The sequence below is a fragment of the Saimiri boliviensis genome, chromosome 3 (genome assembly GCF_048565385.1).
Source record: "Saimiri boliviensis isolate mSaiBol1 chromosome 3, mSaiBol1.pri, whole genome shotgun sequence".
Taxonomy (NCBI): Eukaryota; Metazoa; Chordata; class Mammalia; order Primates; family Cebidae; genus Saimiri; species Saimiri boliviensis.
In genome coordinates, this window is record NC_133451.1 from 10,305,355 (window position 1) to 10,324,447 (window position 19,093).

At 43.2% G+C, this 19,093-nt stretch overlaps 1 protein-coding gene across 1 annotated transcript in view; it reads right to left on the reverse strand.

The window, feature by feature from the left end:
• Nucleotides 1–299: 299 nt before the first annotated feature.
• The window catches only part of HS3ST1 (heparan sulfate-glucosamine 3-sulfotransferase 1), a 35,629-nt gene continuing 16,835 nt past the window's right edge, over nt 300–19,093 (reverse strand). The window contains exon 2 of the mRNA XM_003934685.4: nt 300–5,319. Coding sequence (XP_003934734.3) covers nt 4,297–5,220 — 924 coding nt within the window. The 5' untranslated portion in view covers nt 5,221–5,319 and the 3' untranslated portion in view covers nt 300–4,296. The remainder of the gene's footprint in view (nt 5,320–19,093) is intronic.

Genomic DNA, 19,093 nt, shown 5'->3' on the forward strand with positions numbered 1-19,093 from the left:
TATTTTAGTGAGGCAACTAAATTGGATTATGTCCCTGGTTTTGGCCTTCTTTCCTAGTGCGCTGTTCAGAGAACTCTGTTATGTTGTTCTGGCCTTAGCTCAGGCTGAGTCTTTCTAAATCAGCTGCTTCCAGTTAGAAGCATGTTTTATCTTTTATCACTTCTCTGTTGCATCAAATCCCAGCCACTGCTTTTCTTGAAGGTGATCTTGGCATCACCCTAACTGTCCAAATCCAAAACCCAGATGCCCATAATTTCCTTTACAGTCTCTGCCTAATAGACAGACACATGTTTTATGTCTTCCTCCACTTAGCCACAAATAGATGGGCCAAAAAAAAAAAAAAAGCAGAGTAAAGACATTGGAAACAAAATTTTATTTGTAAGAAGAGTGTCTCTATCAACATGGGCAAGCCCTTTAATTTCTGAGTTTCCCTTTCTTTAAAATTAGTAGCCCATTTCCTAACTCTCAGAGTTGTTATACTGGTTAGAAGCAACATATTTGAAATACCAAGAACATGGCAGGTGTGCAATAAAGGATAGTTATTTTTATGCGACAGATACAGCTGTCAGGAGCCAAAGACACATGGGAGCCTGCTAAGTAAGCATACAACACTCCAGCCTTGGGAAGCAGCAGCCTCTCATTGAGTTTAACACATTTGGCATACCACTTAGACAAATCTCCTGCCTCCCTCTACCTTCTACCCCCCGCCTTTCCCCATGACCACTGTCTTGATGTCTAAAGCTTCCCTTGTTAGGAATGCCCAGCTCTGGTGGAAATCACACCATAAAGCCTTTCCATAGGAAGGTCAGGGTCCCTGTGGCCCACAAATTAAGTGACCTGCCCTGCTGTTTGACCTCTGGGAAGATTCTCCATCTCTTAGCATTTCTGACAAATGACAGTCTGGAAAGAGTCTTTGATATTTTCACCCACTCATGTGATATGTGATATCAGCATTTCCCATTTCTGGACTATTTCTCTGGTGTGAGCAAGAATCCCTTCTTCTGAAAAGAATGATTTGAGGTCAGGGCAACTTTTTAAATCTCGGTTTCCTCTTCTCCATAAGGGGCTAGCTGATTTCTCTCAGGGATGTTGCTGAACTGAATGCCAGACCATGAAACACACCACCCCGCCCAGACATGTGTCTTTTCCCTTGCACTGCAAGACCCTGTGTATTTTTATTAAAACCCAGAACAAATAGTTAATGATTACTAGTTCCTGTTGTATTTTTTTAATATTCTTGAGGACTTAATACCACATTGAGCCTGTGGTAGGGGCTCAAGAAAGTACAATTTTAATGAATAATGGTGACCTGTGACCCCACCCTTGCAAGCAGCAGGCACGCTGGGCATTGGCGTCCCCTGCCTGCATCTCTTTTCAGGTGGGCAAACCTCCCAGGACAGAAGGAGTAAAGCGCCTGGTGCTCAGAGGCACATCACTTTTCCTAAACTCGCTAACTTTCAGGCTGTGAGCCGATAACTGAATGGTGTCAAAAGGATTTCAACCCTATCTTATTCCAGGAGGGGCTGACTCTGGAATGCCATGTGTGGGAATATTCCGAATCTAATAGCTGAGGCTTGGCTCAGTTGCTCTCAGCTGCCTCTCTGGAAGGACCCACCTATATCAGTCTGGCACCTGTCTCTGTTAATGGAATTGGTAGGAGGCATGTTTGGGAGGGATCCATGCCTCTTAGGTTCCCATGTCACTGCATTTTGGCTCTATCAGGACAGGTCAGGGTCTACTTCAGGGCATCCTTTGAATTTCACAGTGATTGGTGAGATCTATTAATAAATACCTTGGGTTAAGTCTGAGGTGATGGCTTCTTACCTTTTCAAGGACTGGCTGGGGTTGTACCAAAAATGAATGAACAGACATTGCTACTAGGACCTCTGATTCCTTGCTCATGGTAGACTCATTAGAACATAACTTTAGTCATGATTCTGCACCCCTAAATAAAAACATATCGAATTTACATCCACTAATCATTTTACACTGGACAAACCCCTCCATCAATGATGCCAGCCCCAGTAGGTAGATTATATTCCATGTGCTGGTCCTGTCTTCCTCCACTCCTACCCCCAGCTCTTGTACCAACAGTTCATGCTTCAACTAGACCATCCCTGTTAGGGCACAGAACTTACAGGCAGTTTGCAAAGAACATCTTCTTCAGAGTCAGAGACTCTCATTGCACTTTCCTTTCAGTCACCATATTCCTGAACAGGCTTGGAAACTTGACTTAACCTGTCTGGGCCCTCTTATTTCTTCAGTTCTTCAATGAGTGTGATAGAAGCAAGATCCAATGACACGCTGCAGAGGGAGGGTCTCTGCCTATTGAAAAGTACCATGTCCACCAGGAGCCTGCTGTAAATATTTTTGCTACTTCCTCTGGGGAAATGATGGTTTAATGACAACTTTAATGGATTCTAAAGAAAGAGGAGGGCATCCTCTCTGCTCTCTGTGCATGATATAGGGTGGGGCACAGGCCATGCTAAGGTCAGGTTGGGCTGGAGCTGCTGAAACATACCAAGGTGACTCACTTCCCTGATAACACTGCTGAGAAAAATGCAGGCTTCTTCTTGCCCTTCCTGTAGCTGGGACATACCTCTTAGGATGGAAGATATTTGGCACCTGGGAAGAAATGTCATGTCAGGTCAGGAAGAACTGGCTCTGAGTCTGGGCTTTCCTTTTGAGTTCAGAAAAGGTTGGGTAAAAAATAAACACATAAATAACCTGTGTTTTGGCTGTAAGTGGCCTCTAAGCCTGAGCTTATAGTCAGTGTGACCTTGGGCAAGTTTCTCATGTTCTCTGAGCCTATTTCCTCCTCCCTGAAGTTTCCTTCATGATATCTGCATCCTGGGGTTGCTTGGAGAAATTTCAATGAGTTCTTAAGTGTAGGAGATGATTAATTATGTCCATTTCTGTCATTTTCCTTAGGCATAAACTATGTCTGGAAACCAGATTATTTTGGTTGTTTGTATTTTCTAACTATAATGAATGTTTTATTTTTATTAAAATGTCCAGTGTATTTAATTCTGCAAAAAAAGCTGAGCTGTGTGAAGAATGCATGAAAAAAAACTGAGACTCAGAAGGGTCTGTGTGACCGTCTCCTACACCCTGGCTATTCAGGGGCAGAGGTAAAAGTGAACTCCAGCCTTTTCTCTGGGGACAACTGCAGTGGCTCTCTTACATGCTACCCTCAACTCTGCCCTTTTCTCTTTTTAACTTCAACCCTTGGGAGCTTAAATTTTGTTTCACATTCAGGACTCCAAATTTAGAGTTGACTTTGAAACATACACATATTTATGTCTCAATACATATGGAATATATGTCTATAATGCCAGTGGATCCTTCGGTAAATAAGCAGACTTTCAGACTAAGCAAAAAACTACTACCCTTCTAGTCAGCTTTTCAAAGAACCTAAGGTAGGAAGACACACATAGATTTTGCAGTTCCTCTTTTCTATTCTAATTGGCTTTCTGGAGGCCAGCTGCCACCTGGGGCAAAGTACCCAGGCCCAAGATCATTCTGAAGGCCAGGGGTTTAATTCTCTCTATTGTAGGTTGCCACCATTGCTGAGATCAGAAGCATATGCAAATATACTTTGAGGCCAAGATGGATCCCAGGGGGCCTCTAGTCAGTCACTAACTGCTTCTCCATCCTGAATATTGCTTTGTTTACTTGAAGTTTACGTGTGGCTAAAATCCGCATTCAGCTACCTGCTGAGTCAGAAATGGGTAATACTGTGACCTCCAAAAGTGACAAGGAATCTCCAAGGAGATAAATCTTACAATCTAAGTAATAATAAATCTGATGATCACAATGAGGCATTAAAATTAAAAAGAGCAATGCAGAAAAGAGAGCGGGGAGAGAGAATTATAACAGCCATGAAAAACATGGTTTTTTGTTTTTCTTTTTTTAAGTAACAAATAATCTAGATTTTGCAATGAGTGTAACACAGACAGCTATTTTGAGTTGGGGGCAAGTTAATTATATTCAAAAAAAGATAGCGTCTCCAGAAAAATCTTTTTTTTTTTTTCAGTGAAATAGTTTAGTTCCTTCATATAGAGACATATTACACAATGTTAACAACCATGAAAAACAATACAAAATGCCCTCCATTTAACAAGTAGAAAAATATAACTAGTATATATGCCAATTGTGAATCTAATACTGTACAGAGTACTTTATGGATTTTTACAAATAAATTATACCTTAAATGCTTTCTTAAAATTCTCCCCGCCCCCTAGATGTACACCAGAACTTACAGTAGGAAAGTTTCTGAGCTTAGCTTATTGCAAATCAGTGCCAGTCAAATGTCCTGCCAACAAGCTCGAAGAATTTCTTATTTGGCTCATGAAAATATTCGTGCAGTTTATTGAGTAGTTTCGGATCCACCTGGGGGTGCGCCCGGCCTTTGGACTCATGTAAGCAGCGGTCCCGGCCGCTGTCCCGCAGGCAGTAAAAGCCCTTGGTTTTGTTAAAGTAGAAGTTCGAGGCATTGATCTGCGGCGACAGCTTCAGGAACCTCTCAACCTTTTGGATCTCGGGGAAAGGGTCCCTGATGAGGCGGTCGCCGTCCACGATGTGGATGTGGCGCAGCGGGAAGAAGCGCAGCCAGTTCTGCATGTGCACGTGGTAGAGGCTGCGGTTGAGGGCCTTGTAGTCCACGTTGAGCCGGCCATCGCGCACCAGGAACTCCTCGATGGACGGGTAGGGCTTGCGCTTCTGCATGTGGTTGTAGAACACTTGGGTGTAGTCGGAGAGCACGCGCTCCGACGGGTCTCGCAGGATGAGCAGCAGCCGGATGGACGGGTTCATGCTGTGGACTCGCTCAGGCACTTTGGGCGACGTGAAGTACGCGGGGGTCTTTTCCACCGTGAGCTGGTGCGGCCAAGAGAAGGGCATCTGGCTGAGGTACCAGCCCAGGCCGTGGCTGTAATGCTCCTCCCAGTCGAAGAAGTGGACCTCGTTCTCCGCGGCCGCCACGTCGGGGTGCAAGCTGAGCATCTCCAGCAGCGCGCGCGTGCCACCCTTACGCACGCCAATGATGATGGTCTGCGGCAGCTGCTGGGCAGAGCCATTTGGGGCCAGGCCTTCGCGGACGTCATCCTGGAGGGTCCCCGCTTTCCGCAGAAACTCCTGCTGGCCCAGCTCGGCGGGGCGGGAAGGCACTAGCTGGGGCTGGACCAGCAGCAGCACCATGCCCAGGAGCAGCGCGGTCATGCTGGACACCACGGCGGCTTCACTGGGCCGCGCGCCGCTGGGTCATGAAGCGCCGCAGCAGGGAAGCCTCCCAGTCAGTGGCACATGGGCGTCTCAGGCCTTCAATTAGGAGGGGACAAAAAGGGAAGATATTAACATAATAAATGCGGGGTCATTCGACTAGCAACTCTGTAGCCACTCTGCAGCGAGGGCTATATTCACCTCCCCAGCACTCTCAGTCTCTTGTCGTATATGGGAGCGGAGGGCAAACATTTTCTGCAAAAGGACAGAGACAATACTTTGGGCTTTAAGGGACATACTTTATGCCAACTCCAACTCCAACAGTGCTATTATAGAAGGAATGCAGCCACGGACAACACACAAGGGAATGGGTGTGGTTGTATTCCAAGAACACTCTATTTGTGGGCACTGAGTGAATTTCATATAATTTCCACGTGTCATTAAATATTATTCTCCTTTTTACTATTGTTATTTTTTGCAATCATTTATATGTTTAGCTGTTTGGCTGCATAAAAAACAGCGGTCCCGGCTGCTGTCCCGCAGGCAGTAAAAGCCCTTGGTTTTGTTAAAGTATAAGTTGGAGGCATTGATCTGGGACAACAGCTTCAGGAACCTCTCATCCTTTTGGATCTTGGGGAAAGGGTCAGGTTTGGCCCACCAGTCAGAGCGTGCTAACCCCTGCTATAAAGGAAAGGATTAGGAAGACACTTTGGAACTCAGCAAATGTCAATAAAAAATCTGCTACCCAACAGTCCCTGGCAGAAGGCAGGAGATATAGAAGCAGGCTTTGTTTCTGCCCCCTACTCTTCTAGCCAGGGGCTCCTATCTAACAGAGCATGTGAATTAGTATGAAAGAGTTTATGATTAGTCCCCATTCTTCACCTTGTATCCAACCCTTGAATTGGCCTTGCCACTAGCGTGTGAGCAGATGTGACAACTCACCAGTCCCCAATCTGGCCGCAAGAGGCTTTGTGTGTTTTTGCTCACCCTCTTTCACTCTTGCCTGTGCCATGAGAGAACTATGTCCTGTTTAGTCCATGGTCGCAAGGGGAGGTTGAGAGACACACATAGCCATCCCAGCTCATGAGCGAAGATGCATGATTGTGGTTTTAAGCCACTGAGGTTTGAGGTGGTTTGTATTGCAGCGGGAAATGGGCAAAAGTCAATCGTTGCAACATGGCTATAGGCATCAGGGTGATATATGTTATGACTGTAATTTAGGTGGGGTGCTCTGAAGACACATGTTCATTCATTTTGCCTGAAATAATTGGGGATGGTTTCACAGTAGAGGAAACATTTGAAGTAGGCCTAGAGGGATCACCAAGTGAAATTACTACAAACAGCAAAAAGCCTTCATGTGTACAAAGCTTTACTATTGATAATGTGGCTTCATACTCAGCTCAGTTGATTGTCACTACAACCTGACATTAAGGTAGGAAGGCAGGGTAGATGTCACCACCATTTTTAAAGGGCAGTTTGTCTAAGGACACAATTATATTAGTCTGTTTCAAACTTCAGCGCTCCAAATTCAAAACTCTAAACTTGGTGTTCTTTATCCAGAAACCACCTCTTTTCCACAAAACTTCTCCTCTTACCTACTTAAGATTTATAACATTTAGAAAGTAAAGTCTCTCAAGGACACAGGAACTGCTGGCCTAGATGCTGTGGGGCTCCGCAAGACAGACTAGACAAGGGTTTATGTTTTCAGAGAGCTGATACTCATCAATCTGTGTTTCACACTCTCCCCAAAGGAGGAGACTGGATGCTCTCACTTAAGTCATCTCTGTTAAAACACATTAAGGGAGGGGTAAGAGACAAGCCTGGCTTGGGGACTGCAGGATTTACAAAGCTAGTAAAAATGTTCTTTATCAAGAGGACTCACCATCTTTTTTATGGTAGTTTCAAAATTTACTTTCTTAGTTTAAAACTTGTCTAGATTGAATAAAGGAAGAACAAATTCCAGGACATCCATTTTTATGATCAATCAGCTGATCTACCTTTCTCAGATATTGTGTTATCTGCTTAAAATATATATATATATATATATATATATATATATATATATATATATATATATATATAAGAGCAAGTAATCAAACAGATGGAAGGCTTTAGAGAACCACAATGCACTAGAGAAGGGACCTGAGAGATCAGTGATGTAACTCTTTAAGAAAAAAATCAAAAATGCTTTAGAAAGTATAGCCAAATCTGAGGAGGTTTCAGGTTGGTTCAACCAAGTGGTGAGCCCAATTTAATGGGCCAGTTGCTTTAGTCAACTGATGGTTTCAGGGTGTTTCAGTAGAACTTCATTTCCTTCTCAAGTCATCCATGTGGTTCGACCAAATGTACCAACTGATCTTGGCTTTCACATGTTTGAGATGTGAGTATGTGTGGAATTGTATGTGCATGCTTGCCTGTGTCTGTATGTGTGTGTGTGTGCATGTGTGTGTGTGTGTGTGTGCACAGGTAGAACAGGTGGGTCCAATGAGAGAAGGACTAACTACTCCCCTTTAGAGAGCTATACTGTGTGTTGGGCATTCCTATCCCCATCTTACAGTTCCAGGTTCAGACTCAGGGAACAACAGATCCAAATTATTTGATACCTAAGTGTAGATGCAGAGACCAGAACTGAAATTCATATTATCTGACTGTTTATGCTCCTTCCACTCGAGCCTGAGGCATTCTGGTTAGTGTAGTGTACATCTGAGGTTTCTTTCCTGAAGGGGAATTACCAGCAGACAATAGACAAGAAAGAAAATACAGTTTGTCCTTTCTGAAAGAAAGCCACAGCACCACACTGGGAAGTTAAGTAGCTTAAAAGCTCCTTGTTTGTACTTTAATATTATCTAAAAATATATTCGCTTATGTCTAGACCTTTCTCATTCAAAAATATTTGAGGCTTATAGAGAAATAAATTAGCTAATGTCTTACACACACATATGCATGTGTACATGCACACATACGCACATTCTGTATATAGCAAATACATCATGCTTGTAAATATACACCATGTATATCTTGTATGTGTATATATAAAAATGTGTATAAGTATATATGTGTTTGTGTATGTGTATGTAAATGTATGCACACCTATATTCATATCTAAATACAGTATAATCTGTATTATATTACATACACACTCTGGGCATTGGGAGCCAACTTCTTCTTCTTGTGGTTTTGTAATTTGGACTTCCCAATGGCACCTGGGAAAGCAAGGCAGGACCTCCGTTTGCAGGAAGGGCCTCCTTCATGTTGGCCAGACTGGTCTTGAACTCCTGACCTCAAGTGACCTGCCTGCCTCGGCCTCTCAGTGCTTGGATTACAGGCAAGAGCCACCATACCTGGCCTAATCACTATATAAAAAATTTCTAATTGTTTTTGTAACACTCTCAGAAACAAAGAGATGCCAAAGCTCAGGTGAACCTGTAAGCCATTCCTCTGGGCCACCTTGATCTTGGCAATAAAATCATAAACATCAGGGAAGAAGGGAGTCACTTAGTCCCTGCCTTTCACACCCCAAGATGACTTGCCCAATGTCACATAGTAATTCTGTTCCTAGGACTTTTGGTTCCTGAATTTCAGTTCTATAGTCTCGTTGCTATGATTACTGTCTTTGAAGTAAGTGGTTATAATACAAAATAATGACAACGTTTTTGGGATTCTAAAGAAGAAAAAACCAACAAAATCTACCCAGCAATATAACTCGCTGGCCACCAACTTCCAATGTCAGTTGACACCCAGGATATGTACCGTACAGGGTCAAATTTGCTCATTTGTTCTGTTCAGTAGAAGGCCCAAATGAATTACACAGGTTCCGAGTTAGGATTCCTGTCTCTAGTTTGGACCTTAGTCAAAATGACTTAATGTACCTAAGCTTCAGTTTTCTCACCTGTAAATGGTAATAATTCCACCCTCTTCAAATGGTTACTTTGAAACTGAAATGAAATAATGTGTGTCAGGACTGTCCGATACAAGTAGAATGTGAATCACATATGCACTCAGACATTTTCTAAGAGTCATATTTTAAAAAATGTATTTTGCATAGCCTAATGTATCTACAATGTTATCACTCTTAACATATAATTACTATACAATTTTGTTTTTGGGACAGAATCTTGATCTGTTGTCCAGGCTGGAGTTCAGTGGTATAATCTCAGCTCAGTGCAAAGTGCAATCTCCACCTTCTGGGTTCAATTGATTCTTGTGCCTCAGCCTCTCAAGTACTGGGACCACAGACGTGTGCCACCACACCTGCCTAATTTTTTGCATTATATTCTTAGTAGAGATAGGTTTTCGCCATGTTGGTCAGGCTCTCGTACTCCTGACCTCAAGTGATCCGCCTGCTTCGGCCTCCCAAAATGCTTGGATTATAGGCATAAGCCACCATACCTGGACTAATCACTATGTAAAATTAGTGAGATAGTTTGCATTTTTTTCTACCCAGTCTTCTAATTCCAAGTGTGTATATATTTACCCTTGTAGCACATCTCAAGGACACAGATGGCTGGTCGCAATTGACTTAGACTGCACAGAGATAGCCAGCACTGGGCACATTTGCAGTTCTTAATCTGAAAGTTCTTTAAGTGTGGAAAGCACTCTCCTGAAAACAAGATTCCTACCCACCCACAGAGTAGGAGCTTCCTGAACAGGAAAAGGACTAGGAAGGCAGGTTTGAACTTGCAGGCAGCACAAAAGGCAAATTCATTCTTTTCCCTCAAGAAACACACCCAATAAAAGTAAACAAACGGGACCATTTGACAGTTGAAGCACTCGGCTGACATGGGCATGGATACAGAATTCTTCTTAGCACCTGGAGTGGAGGCCACACCCCTTGGCAATAGCAATGATCGCAGCTCCCATCTGCAGCAGTTGCTATTGAGCCAGCACTAAGCTGGCAACTTTCCAAACAGGGTTTGCTGCAATCCTCACTGCAAGTCCTCAAGGTAAATGATGTTATTATTTTAAAAAGTGAGGTTCAGAGAAATGAAGTTATGTGTCTATAAAATTAGAGGCAGTGAAAGGACTCAAATTTGGTCTAAACAAAGCCAGGAACTTCACTGTCACTTTCACTTTTCTTGGCAATGCCTGCTGTTAGGGTGCATGTTGTTAATCAACTTGGCTCGACGTCTTTGTTCCTGTTGAATATTTGTGCCTTGCACCAATTCTGTAATGAAGGATAGAATTTCTACGAAGGCCCAGACTTGCTAAGATGGGCAAAATGAACCTCCACCTCCCTTTTATAGATGGGTTAATAGGTCCCAAAGGGAGACCCAGTTACCTCTCCTTTTACTTCCCTTTATCAGAGAGGCTGTTTTCTAGGTGCTACAGTAAAAAAAAACAAAAACAAAAACAAAAACAAAAACAAAAACAAAAACAGGCCTGAGTTTCATGAACTCAAAAGAATAAAGTCCTTTCTATCAGCAACAGTAAGCTCCCTTAAGTCCCACCGTGAAGACAGTAGCCACATGCCAAGCACAGGAAACCCAAGGGAGATTCCACAGAATCTTCCAGATGGAGGCTCCCCTTGCACTTAGAATTAAATGCAAACTCCTTTCCAAGGAGGCCTTTCCTGCAAACGGAGGTCCTGCCTTGCTGTATTGTATACCCTAGGACCTGGTGTGATTTCTGGTACAGAGCATGTTCTAGACATTTTGTTTGCTGAATGAACTTGTCAAATGCAGTAGACAGACAAATGCCTGGAAGGTACTGGGAACATATTTTAACACAGTAGGAAGAGAAACTTTAAGGGTTTGAAACTTCTCTCACTAGTGAGTCAAGCAGAAAACAGATGTCAAAAGGGGGGACTCAACATTTCTAATGATGATTGGGTGAGATCACCTGAGAGCCTAGAAAATATTTTGATTAAAAAAGGAGGGGAAGCTATGAAATAATGCTTCAAAAATATTTTAATTTTCTCTTTAAGTCTCCTTATTACATAATTCACATCATGACCTAGATTTCAAATGTAATTAACTATAATATATTCTCTCAGTCCCACTACTGGAACGTATTCATGGATGAAATGAAATAACTAGGATATTTCACAAGAGGTACAGTTAATGAATCTGGAACAGTGATGCCTGTCATCCATCTGTCTGCAGGACACTGTCACAGGCCCTCAACAAGAGATGGTGACACACTGTTACAGGCAGAAGTCTCCTCTAGGGGAGCAGGGATGATCAAAACATACAACCACAAGTCATTTATGGGATTTACCAAAAGGGTTAGAAGGGAGGAGATTACCTGCTGAGCACTCACTGTGTGCCAGGTGGTAAGCACTTGAGTATAAATTATTTCTCTTAATACTTGCGACAGTATGAGAGGTGGTTGTTCTCCTTTTATTTTATATTTTTAAGCAATAAAAAGGTGGCAGAGAGAAGTAAATGAGCAACAAGTTTTTGCAATCAGGTGGATCCAGGCTAGAATTCTTATTGCTAACTGGCCTCAGTACATTTCTGACCTCTATGGGGCTCCACAGTCCCCTCTGAAAGTATGAGCTTAAATCGACTTGATAGAGGCTTCATCATAATTAAATAAGATGACCCATGCCAAATACGTGACCCCGTGTCTGGCACACAATCATTCAACAAATGTTACAGCCTGCCTTTCACATTCACATCTGCCATGACAGACATGGAAGTATACCGTTAAAGTTAAATGACCTCCTCAAGGTCACAGAACCAGGAAATATCAAAACTAAAATATTCCACTGGCCATCCTCAAAGCCCACGGTGTGTTTTTGTCCCCTTTGAATGGTGATGCTTCCCCCTGGGCAGTGGGGAGTATATTCCACGCGAGGAAGAGCTTACTTAAAACCACAATGAGGTAGAAGGAGGATGAGATTTATTATATTGTTATGCAAGAACTGCTTCTTTCCAAGAATCCCATGGTGTTGAGTGATTTAATTTTCTGGAACGTACTGAAATATGAGAGAGGTTGAACAACAGAATTGTCATTTTTAAAAAAAATCTACCAAACTTCTGGGCAATCAAAAGTATGGTTATTTGTTCATTGTTAAGAACCAAGAATGTCTTTACTTTCATCTTTGCACAACTACAGAAGAGCACCTCGTGTGGTGTCAGATTTTCATCCTTGGCAGGTCATTTTGGAAACAGTGAAATTGCAAATAGATTTAGTTTGTGCCTGTCAGTCTATGAAAGGACAGTGATATTTCAAGACCTACATAAATATTTATTTTCTTGAAATTGCCTATACATGTCAATCTTCAACAAATGTTGACATTCATTCACTTTTATTTGAATTTCCTGATGGTAATTGCTGTGAGGTGGGATGGGGTGAAGAGTTTAGGGTAGAAAGGACCCATAAGTCAGGTCATATAATTTTTTTTTTTTTTAGACGGAGTTTCGCTCTTGTTGCCCAGGCTGGAGTGCAATGGCGCGATCTCGGCTCACCGCAACCTCCGCCTCCTGGGTTCAGGCAATTCTCCTGCCTCAGCCTTCTGAGTAGCTGGGATTACAGGCACGCACCACCATGCCCAGCTAATTTTTTGTATTTTTAGTAGAGACGGGGTTTCACCATGTTGACCAGGATGGTCTCGATCTCTTGACCTTGTGATCCGCCCGCCTTGGCCTCCCAAAGTGCTGGGATTACAGGCTTGAGCCACCGCGCCCGGCTTTTTTTTTTTTTTTTAGACAGAGTTTTACTATTGTTGCCCAGGCTGGAGTGCAATGGCCTGATCTCGGCTCACTGCAACTTCCGCCTCCTGGGTTCAAGCGATTCTCCTGCCTCAGCCTCCCGAGTAGCTGGAATTACAGGCACGCGCTGCCACACCTGGCCTGAGGCCACATAATGTTAATAAGCTTCCTTGGACCACATTTACTATCTAGAAGGGAATAAGCTAGAGTAATTGTCCCCATTTTTCCCTTGAAAAAGAGGAGGGCTCTGAGTATTTCCTCCTCTAGCCTTCTATATTTCCTTGAATCCTCTCCATGTCTGACAGGTGCCATATTTACAAAAGGCTAACTGGATAATAAATTGAATTCTCTGAAATCGAAGGAAGGAGATGCCTTGGCAAGCCAAGGACGGCAGCATGGTGTGGCCACCAGGATACGGATTCTAATCGCAGTGTCATTTCTGAGCCTCTGAGTGTTCCTTGATAAAATGAGAATTATAAATGCAACCTGTCCCATAAGTAGTCTGAAGTCAATCCACACAACATTATTCTCCCGATCAGGCGAAGGATTAGGGCCCAAGGATCTGGATAAAAAATTCGTGTGAATGGTAACTAAAGCGTCGTTTCCGGGCGGAACTTGTGGTTACATGTTACAATAATCACGCATAGTGCTTTCCAAACACGTAAATGAAGGCAAGTCACTTGGAAAACCAGTTAGAAATGCAGATTCTAATAAAAGAGTCCTGAGGAGGGCCTGGGATTCTGTATTCCTCATAAATTCCCGGAGGAGCTGGTCTCACCCTCGATAGTCGTTGGAATTAGAACCCTGTGAGCTTACAATGTTGGTGCCCAAGGAGATTCTGATCCTCCTGGCTTGGGGCAGAGACAGGCAGTGTCTTTTGTTTTTTGTTTGTCTGTTTCCTCCTGTTGTCGGGGTAGTATATTTTTCATTCCAGGACTGAAAACAACTGTGGTAGACAAAATAGACAGGGATTATTTTGGCTGCTGAGTTTGTATTTTGGGAGGAGGGAGATAGAGGAAAGATGCTGGGAATTAACAGAGGATTTAGAGCCAGAAACCCAGTCTCAAATCTTAGCTCTGTAACTTAAAATCTGCAAGACAGCCCCTGAAACTCAGAGCTTGAGACTGAATGCATTGGCCCTACATCTTGACTGTGTGGATTAAATAAAATAGTACATGTGGCATGCTTAGGGTATTGCCATGCTGTCTGGCCTGTGGTAAGCCCTGAAATCATGGTAGTTATTTTTGTACCTAAAAAAAAGAAAAATGCTGGGTGGTATAAATGGGATTCTGGGATGATAATTAGTCAAACACATTTGTTCATGATGCAAAGTACTGCAGTGACTCAACCAGACAGAGGCTCAAAGAAGAAAGGACAGTGACACATAGAAATAATCCAGCTCTCTGTGGAAGGGCACGCAGTGGGTCCTCCCTAAAGGACTCTGTAATGAATGATGAGCAGCTAGGTGTGTGCAGTGGTGAGGCAGGCTCCAGTGAAGGAAGAGGAGGAGTTACTTCTCACCATGTTTAATCCGCATTGCTGTGCACAGAAGGCAGCAGTGACCTAAATAAATCCTTCATTAGAAGCAAAAACACACTGGCTCAGGCACTGCTCAGCAGAGCTCTGCGACAGGAGGGAGGACAGACGGGGCTTCTCTTATTACTCAGTGAGTTCAAGAGGGGCCCCATAGCAGACAGGAGACAGGAGCTGGGGTACCTCAAGCCCACTGTGGGGTGCACAGCTTCAGCCGCTGCTCCAGGTGTGACTGAGCCTCTGAGAGGTGCTGTCTTAGCTGAAGAAGCCCTTCCTGGCTGGGCTGGACAGTCATCTGTCACCCTGCAGATGGTGAGTACCCATGAATCTTTTGTGTTAACGCAGAAATAGCCAGGAAAGACACACAAAGCGTCCGAGGCAAAACAGCCATGTTCCATCATATTGTTCTGTCTTATCATTTTGCAGAGAGAGAAACTGAGGTAAGCAGAGAACAAGAACCCCAAGGTCAGGCCAGGACAGCCATCTATCACGCTGCAGATGATGAGTACCCACAAATCTTTTGTGTTAACCCAGAAATGGCCAGGAAAGACACACAAGGCATAAGAAGCAAAACAGCCATGTTCCATTATCTTGTTCTGTCTCATTTTGCAGAGAGAGAAACTGAGAACAAGAACCCCAAGGTCAGGCCTGTAGGGTTTGAACTGATTCAGAAACATAGGTCTCCCATTTTGCGTCCCACTAACCTCTAGACACATAGAAATCTGTCCTTTTTTGTTGGGGTAAGGAAGATTGGAATAATTCACAGCTGAAAATAAATCTGTACAAACCAAAGTAAATTGTTCCCCTGAAATAAGCAAATAGAGAGAGATGATTTGTCTCTCATTTCTTGAGCCAGGCTTTTATGGACTGAATGTTTCTGCCCTCCCCAGATCCATAGGTTGAGACCCTAACCCTCAGAGTGATGGTATTTGAAGGTGGGGGGCTTTAGATGATTAGGTTTAGATAAAGTTATAAGGGCGGGCTCCATCTTGATAAAATTGGTGTCCTTATAAGAAGAGGAAGATAAAACAGAGCTCATTCTGGCTCTCTCATTCTCTCTACCACGTGAAGGCACTGCCAAAAGGTGGCCCTCTGCAAGTCAGGGACAGGGCTTCATGAAGAACCGCTTCCACTGACACCTTGATCTTGGACTTCCAGCCTCCAGAGCTGTGAGAAATAAATGTCTATTGTTTAAACCATCCATTGCATGGTATTTGATGATAGGAGACCTAGCTGACTAGTACAGGGACCTCAGAATAAATAGTAAAGCAAAAACAGTTTGGTTTGGATCTCTGCCACTGTATGTCCTTCCAGGGGCAGCACTCAGATGCTTCCAGGTTTAGGCAGGTGACATCTATGCACGAAGCCAGCTGACTGGTGGGAGATGGTGGCAAGCAGCTGTGTGTGTGCTTTGGCTGAAGAAGCAGGTGCTGCCAACTCTGGCAGATATTGTTGGAGACCAAGGACCAGAGTGGTCTGATATTCATATTTTTCAAAATTCAACTATGAATATTTATGTGAAAAGTGCTGATTTTTCGGAATCTCATAAATGGGTAGAAGTTGCCAAGTAGTGTGAGGAAAAGGAAAAAAATAAAATAAAAAAAGACTGAATGGCAAGTCTGCAGAGAGCCAGGCCTAAGGTCTATGCTGTGGCCACAGGTGATCACTTGAACTCTTACAAGACATTTAGGATGTTTCTAAAATTATACTGAGTTCCTGGCGACACTGAAATAATCCCATCCCTGTCCTCAAGGAGCACCTTATAATGTGGAAGATGCATGTGGAAGGAATAAATCACTAGACTTTGGAGTAGACACAGATCCAGCAACGGGAACTCAAGAGCCCAGAGGAGAGAGATGGGAGCTGCAGAGGGCCAGGGTGAGCCTGGCAGGACCTCACAGCAAAGGTAATGTTTGAACACAGTCTTGAAGAAAACTATGCATGAAGCCATTGCTCAGAAGAAAGTCCCATGGGAGCATTCATCCAGGGAAACTGGAGACAAGGCTGGATGGGGTTCAAGGAAAGCCTCAGCCCGTGCTGGGATTTGCCATGGGAAGCACAGGCCATGGAAGGCCGTGGCAGGTGCTGGTGGGGATGAGGCTGCGGGAACCACAGCGTGAGAACCTTCAGTGCCCTGCCTAGAAATTCAGAAAGAAAGTAGAGGAAAAATAGCTTTGGTATTGGGGCAAAGCATACAGTCCTGAACGTAAATCACAGCAATGCCACTTCACCCTGTACAGCCTCTGACTTGAGAAAAGTTCACGGCATCACTTGGAAACCTTTGCTCAGCTTCGGCCCAGGCGCTTTTTATTATCTTTCTTTTTTAGATATGTGTGCTCTTGGTTTATCATGATCATTTAAAAACAAACATTTAAGAGAGTGCTTAGTATTGCCAGGCACCATGAAACACACCAGGAGTAGAGCAAGGACAAAGTGCCCTCCATGCCTGCAAAGAGCTCAAGAGGCAAACCGGCACAGAAATAATACAAATATGATACCCTAGTGGGTTTTGATTGTATGTTGACCACATTTTTTTCTTCTTTGAAAAAACTGTTGCAGTTCACACGAGAGCACTGAATAAAGCAATAGTACATGGTTCTTTCCTCTGCCCACATTCATATACACATCGCTGTGATTTCCATTTGTCCCTTGCTCGAACATTTTTAAAAGTGTCATTCAAGTTGAATACTTCATTATTCTGATGCTTCAAGTTCTACAAATAAATTAGTATCTCATTTGCTTCTGACTCAAGATTTACTTTAAACAGAAGATGCCTGTTGTATCATCTTGGTAATCTTGAAATATTTAAATGCCACGTAATCTATCCAGAGAAACAGCACCTAGATCGTGCACTCCACACAACCCTCTCTGTAATCTCTTGTTATCTCTAATTATAATTATGCTATCTTCAGATTAAATGCAATGGTGCATGCCAAGTTAATCCATCAGTGGTCTGGTTGTTCGTTCTTTCGGAATATTGATGCAAAATGATTTACATTTTATACTTTTAAAATGTTATTTATTATTACTTAAATAAAGTAATTTCTGAAGGGGAAGTTCAGGAAACATCAAGATGAATTATAGGAGCTCAGAGTGGGGAGGCTGGTGATTAAGAGCCTGGGTTTGAATCCTACTTGTACCCATACTGACTCCATGTGATCAAGAGCAAGCCATGTGACCTCTATGCACATTTTCCCATTTGAAATGTGGGGATGGTAACAGCACCAACCTCATGGGATTGCTGTGGGGATTAAAGATGTGACTGCATGAAATGCTGAAGAGTGGGGCTGGCATAGCAAACTCTCACCGAATTTCAGTTTTTGTCACTGCCAGACTTTCATATCTCACTGGGATAGCTGATAAAGCTTCTATTCGGGTAATCAATAACCAGGCACATAAGATGCATATCTATGAAGTCTTCTTTGTTCGAAAGGGCCAAAGCACCAGGGTAAACAGGGTGCTGAACTGGGAGATAGGAGCTGGGGTCTAGTCCCTGCTTCTGTCTTGACTTCCATGTGATGGTGAGCAAGACACAGTGATATTCTAAGCCTTGTTTACAAAGTGAAACAAATGGGTCATAAATTCTAAGATCTTTTAAGATCAATCTAAAACATGAATCTTTAGAGAATTAAGAAACATATGGGTTGATTATGGCATGAGAGCCATAATCTTGGAATCTGAAATTTCAAGATACTTTTCCAAAAGCTACAGAATCCAACATTCCTAGCCCAGTGATTACTGTTAAAAGTTAACCGCAAAGTTTTGTCACCAGTGTGGGCATCAGTCTAACATTTTATAGGTTAAAGGTAGCACCATATATCAAACTTCAAAGTTGCTGAGGCCTTCTTGATGGGGAGGGGGAATAAGATGACCTTTAGTGGAAAAGAGACTGTTTCTTTGGGTAGGGCTTCTCAAGCTGCACTTTCTGCTCTGATTCTGCTCAGATCATATTTAGCACTCATTCAATGAATATTCATTGAAGCTAGGACCTGAATGAGAGGTAGATCAGTTAGACCGAGAAATAATCTATGAAGAATGCTTAACTGTTACTAGAATGAAACAAGGCAAAGAAGAAAGCATTGTTTTACCATGGACTGAATGTTTGTACTCTCACACAATTAATATGTTAAAATCAAATCCCCATGATGATGGTATTGGAGGTAGGGTCCTTGGGAGGTAATTAGGTCATGAGGATGAGGACTTCATGAGTGGGATTAGTGCCCTTATAAGAAAAGGCCAGAAGGGCCGGGCACGGTGGCTCAAGCCTTTAATCCCAGCACTTTGGGAGGCCGAGGCGGGTGCATCACGAGGTCGAGAGATCGAGACCATCCTGGTCAACATGGTGAAACCCTGTCTCTACTAAAAATACAAAAAATTAGCTGGGCATGGTGGTGCATGCCTGTAATCCCAGCTACTCAGGAGGCTGAGGCAGGAGAATTGCTTGAACCCAGGAGGCGAAGGTTGCGGTGAGCTGAGATCACGCCATTGCACTCCAGCCTGGGTAACAAGAGCGAAACTCCATCTCAAAAAAAAAAAAAAGAAAAAAAAAAAAAAAAAGAAAAAAAAAAGAAAGGGCCAGAAATATGGCTTATTTTCTTTCTGCCATGTGAGAATACAAGGAGAATTTAGCAGGGGCTGCAACCCAGAAGAAGGCTTTCACCAGAACCCAAGCATGCTGGCATCCT